Genomic DNA, 5,125 nt, shown 5'->3' with positions numbered 1-5,125 from the left:
TGAATTTCTCAGTGGAATTTGTTTAATTAAATAACAACAAACATGACAGTTAAACAAATAAATAAGGTTAAAGGAGGTTAAAAATACTGTTACAAATAAATACTGAAACAAAAATTGAACATTGGAACAAGAACAAAGAGCCTGGCAATAATGTGTAATTTTTTTTATAAAAAAATAATATATATAATATAATAGTATTATTATTAATATATTTACAAATAGTTTCACAATAGAATTTAAATAAGAAACTTAAATAAGAAAAATAAGAATTTGAACACAAAAGCCACATTCCTTAAGTAACTATGTTAAACATTTTTACAATTCGTTGTCAGAGTATGCCCTAGACTCTAGGGCATACTCTGACAACCAGAAAATGCAGGCGTGTGCCTCTCTAGGGCCTAGAGAGGCACACGCCTGCATTTTCTGGTTGCAAAATCAGCTATAAGGTCATCATATGATAGCTTCTGAGCCACGTCACCATTGATGCTGATAACAGCCAGACCACTTAAACGTTCCTGCCCCATTGATGAACGCAGGTACGTTTTAATGAGTTTAAGCTTTGAAAAGCTTCGCTCAGCAGAGGCAACTGTGACAGGCAGGGTCAGTGCAATACGCAGAGCAATCCACAGATTGGGATATACCTCTTGAAGCTGATTGTCATGTAAAAATGACAGCATTTCCAAAGCAGACGTCTGTGGTGGCAGCTGAGGAAGGTTGATGATTTCCTGCATCATCTCAGGTCCATCAATGTCAGCTACTCCCTTATCTGTCAGTGTCTTCTGTACTTCAGTGCAGTGTTTTTTTAAATCCTCCTTGGACATCCCATTCACTTTGCTGAAATCAAGCAGCACTCCATATTTCTCCTTCACTTGATTCATGGTCTCAAACCTCTCCTGTAGGGAGATTAAAGCAGAGTCCACAACACAATTGAAAAATGTGACCTCAAGCTTTTTAAGGGCATCATGGAGGGGCTCATCAACAGCTTCATATGCAAACTGCCTTTTTGTGCTCCTGAGCCTTTTCTCCTTCAACTGTGGTTCTATGTTCAGGGCCTCACAGAGTTCTTTGGCAGCTGACACAGCCTCATCAAACCCAGACTGTCTGTATTTAGAGAGGTTACTTTTGGCAGTGTCAATGAGCCTGACAGCAACATCGAGCTGCATGGAGCTGGACTGTAGTAACTTGTTCACCTGGTTTGTGATTGTAAGAAGTTCACACCACACGATGGAGCAAATCAAAAATCGAAATGAGGCTACTTCCTCAGCAAGCACTTGAGCCTCCACCTTTGCGACTGCATCACTTACAGCTTCTCTGGCCTCCAGGAGAGCATCCCTCACTTCTTTTGTCTGACTCCGGACAGCAGTTACACTTTGAAGCCTGCTTTCCCATCTAACGTCACTCCAAGATTTAAGTGTCAATTTCACATGTTTTGTTAAAATGGCCCATCGCTGGGTGGCACTGGAAAAGAAATTGAACAACTTCTGCAAATACCCAAAGTAGCCAGTTGCATCTGGAGAGGACTTGGCAGCATCAGCTATGACCAGATTCATCGTGTGAGCTCCACAAGGCACAAACAATGCTCTCGGGTTTAATTGTAGCAGTCTGGCCTGAACACCTTGCTTCTTCCCCTTCATGTTGGCCCCATTGTCATAGGCCTGTCCTCGACAGTTTTCAAATGGAATGCCAAGCTCCTTCAACTTGTCAAGGACAACATTGGACAGGTTAAGGCCAGTTGTTTGCTCCACATTTATATAGCCAAGAAAGTATTCTTTAATATCTGGTTGTGCTTGGAAACAAACAATGCGTACTATGACTGACATTTGTTCAGTGTGACTCACATCTGGAGTACAGTCAAGAATGATGGAGAAGTATTTTGCCAACTGGATTTGCTTCACAATGGCGCGGAATGTTTCTGAAGAGATAATCTGAATTAGTTCGTTCTGTGTCTCAGGGCTGAGGTAATGTGTGTGGGAACCTTCATCTTTTATGTTGGCCAAGTGATTTGCCATTACAAGGTCATATGTTGCCATAAGCTCTACTTCCTTCAAGAAGTTGCCATTGTCCGGCTCATAAAGACAGTCAGAAGAGCCCCTAAAAGACAAATTTCTGGAAGCCAGTGAGAGAGTTATTGAGAGTAATCGTTTGAGAATCTCTCGCCACTTTTTCCTTTCTGCCTCTAGTAAGGTCAACTCCTGTTGATCTATTGCCATGCTTTTCTTTAGCCGTGTGTCCAGTTCTCTCCACTTAAGCATGCACTGTATGTGGTCTTGGCTACACTCATGACCCCTCAAACGGATGTTGATGTTCGACCAGTCACTGAAGCCCTCTGTACTCAGCTTTATATCCTTCACACTGAAAAGCTTACATGCAAAGCAGAACACAGCATTGTTCTGCGGTGAGTACACTAACCAGCTCCGGTGAACCTTTTCTCCATTGGGAAGAATTTTGAACTTAAGGCTAGTGTGAAATGCTCTTCCATCAGGCCCCTTTGGAAAATTAAAATCAGAGCTGACATTAAAAGGACCTCTCCGCACAATTTCAACACGATCAGCATCTACAATGTGAGCTGGCCAAAGAGCAGGATCGGTTGAAGGGGGCACACATGTCTCCACAGTGTCACTTTCTGATAGTCTCTCAGTGACAGGACTCTCAGTGGTACTTGTGTATGGAACTGTACCTGAACTGGTGGTTGATGGTTCTTGTTCTTCTTGGCTAGGGATTGTTGCAGGGTCTACAATGGCTGGTGGTTGATGTCCAGGGATGGCACTACTACTGGATGGTTCATCCTGTCCTTGAGATCCTCCTTGAACATATTTAAGCATTGACCCTGCATACAAGAGAAAATATTCAGGGATTTTACAGAAATACAATTTTGAATCTACAGTAGGCCTACGAAAGATTGCATTATAAGACTAATAAATTAAGTAAGTCACTGGTACATTTAAAAATTACTAACTATATTTTACATGTATAGATTTTCATAATGGCAAATGGCAATATAAACATGCTGTACATAATTTGATATAAATGCGCAAGTAGGAAATCTATATTACTGGAAGATATAGGTTTCATATTACAGTTTCACCAACAGATGTCGCCCTTGATCTATGAACCTAAAGAAAGACGAGAACTATTTATGTGTTCAGACGTCAATGGCATAAATAAGATATGCGTCTTTATAGATATCCTGAAATGCAGCAACATACAAAGTAATCTTGTCTAATCTGATAATAATACTTGACTGCATCACTGACCTATCCCAAAGTTAAGGTTAATCAGTAGCATGCATGACGTTAGCCAGCTAGCAACCTGAGGAGGGAAATGCTAGTCTCACGAATCACGATAACGTTAGCAATCGTGAGTCACGATTGCTAACGTTATCTGAAAACCGTCAATTGAGTGACCATGATGAGTTGCTTTTAGTAGTCCATTCTATATTCATATCCACAACGTAAACAAACTACCCAACATCAATCATTTGCAACATTTGTTAACACAGTATGAACACTGCTAACAGGAGCTATCACAGAGTTGACGGACATGAGCGTGCAAGCAAGGGCTACAATAATGAACTTTTTTTATTATTATTATTTAAACATTGCCTTACCGGCAAGCGACGCCTGAGTTTCATCACGCTTCCTCTTCTTCTTTCTTTTCTCCGCTCCCGACTCCTGTTGCCGTTTCGAGGCCATGTTCAAACAGGTGTTTACCAATTATAGAACAGACCACTGGGAGTGGGGGGGGGCACCAGGAGGAGACTGGAGACAGGGCACAAAGCAGATTCACCCCTTTTCTCGGGAAAATTGTTTTATGTTGCTTTTGTATTGTTTAACCATATTAATGCATATGATATTTATAGTATTAATATGGTTTACTTTTTTTTTTTACGACCCTGATTTTTTTGGTGCCCTACCGGCCATTTGGTGCCCTACGCAGTGTGCGTTATGTGCGTTTGCGGAGCTACGGCACTTGGTGCTAAACTGTATGAAACCTAACTATGACTGTATCTGACTGAAATTTTGACAGAGACTGGGTCTTAACGTTTTAAGACCCAGTCTCTGTCAAGATTTCAGTTCAAGGCGATCAGACTCTGATCACCTTTAATATCAACTTAAGGACACAGACTCTGTTGTGGTTGTCTTCTGGGTGATGAAGGTCATTTAATGAGGTCCATAAGCTCAGCAGCATTTTTTCATAGCTGTGATCTTAAATAAAATGAATAGGAGTAAGTTATTATTATGCCACAGTACAGATGGTGGACATTCCCCCAGAAACTTACCTGAGCCAAACAAATCTGATTCAAATACAATTTGATAACTTAAGCCATCCACGGCAGTCTGTATTTACTGAATCCCTGACAGGTCAACTACATGACCACATAAGCATATCAAACCAGCAGCATCACAGTATAGTAGCATCAGTTCTCATAAATCTGGTTGCTATGACTACAAAAGGTTTTCTGGCAAAGAGAGAAAGGGCAGAAAGATTTTAGCTTTCATCAGAACCAGGTCAAAATCATTTTGGGAAATTGTTTGTCTTTTGCTTTCAGCAAGGCATAGCTTGTGTCCCCTCCACTCGGTCTACCACTGTCAGAGCAGCGAGTAGAGTCGTGTTACATTTACTAACTGTTAACAAAATAACATTGTCTATAGATAGGGTAACTGGTTTGTATTCTGCAAAAAGAAACAGGTGCTCTACAAATATATACATTTTGCATTATTATTTCCTTTAATAGAGACTTGTGCTGACCCTGTGGGGTAGCCCTTGCAACTGCATGACTGCAGGACTTACAGCTACGAACAACAAACTCTTTTAACAGATAAAGACTCATCTTCAAAAATAGTTGGTTTGCTGAAAGAGGCAGGTATGAAGAATAAGAGTTTTTATCAGTCCACTGTTTCACAGACAGAAGGATATGGTTCATATTTCTGGAAGGCTGGTAGTTTGATTCTTTGTTTGATCTGCATCCTGACATGGCTTTGGCCAAGATAATGAACCTCTAATTGCTCATAGTGCATTAGTGTGTGTATAGTTGATCCCATATCTGCAGCCCAGCTCCCTTGGTCTGTTGTTGCTGCACCAGAAGCTGCTGAGACAGGCAATGTGCTATCAAATTTGGCTCGTG

The 5,125-nt window shown here is 40.9% G+C and overlaps 1 protein-coding gene across 2 annotated transcripts; it reads right to left on the bottom strand.

Moving 5' to 3' along the window:
- Positions 1 to 208: 208 nt before the first annotated feature.
- Positions 209 to 3,964, bottom strand: LOC120734730 (zinc finger MYM-type protein 1-like). 2 transcript variants are annotated; one of them, XM_040033695.1, is made up of 3 exons: positions 3,608 to 3,964; positions 2,678 to 2,827; positions 805 to 893 (listed from the first exon to the last, which is right to left on the bottom strand). In XM_040033695.1, exons 1-3 carry the CDS (start codon positions 3,690 to 3,692, stop codon positions 883 to 885), a joined length of 246 nt encoding a protein of 81 aa, XP_039889629.1. In that variant the 5' UTR covers positions 3,693 to 3,964; the 3' UTR covers positions 805 to 882. The 2 variants fall into 2 exon arrangements, with proteins under 2 accessions (XP_039889628.1, XP_039889629.1); XM_040033694.1 differs by having other exon boundaries at positions 209 to 2,827.
- Between the last annotated feature and the right edge of the window lie 1,161 nt (positions 3,965 to 5,125).

This window comes from Simochromis diagramma, unplaced genomic scaffold, assembly GCF_900408965.1.
Source record: "Simochromis diagramma unplaced genomic scaffold, fSimDia1.1 OVJJ01000564.1, whole genome shotgun sequence".
NCBI classification, from domain to species: Eukaryota; Metazoa; Chordata; class Actinopteri; order Cichliformes; family Cichlidae; genus Simochromis; species Simochromis diagramma.
The sequence above is the reverse complement of the archived record's forward strand: the minus strand, read 5'-3'. Positions and strand labels throughout refer to the sequence as shown.

What these genes read in the sequence shown, in the direction of transcription:
- LOC120734730 (XM_040033694.1), bottom strand. Translation starts at nt 3,692, where the DNA reads ATGGCCTCGAAACGGCAACAGGAGTCGGGAGCGGAGAAAAGAAAGAAG. An exon ending in AACTCAGGCGTCGCTTGCCG is followed by an intron (nt 2,828 to 3,607) that starts GTAAGGCAATGT and finishes TCTTGTATGCAG; the next exon opens with GGTCAATGCTTAAATATGTT.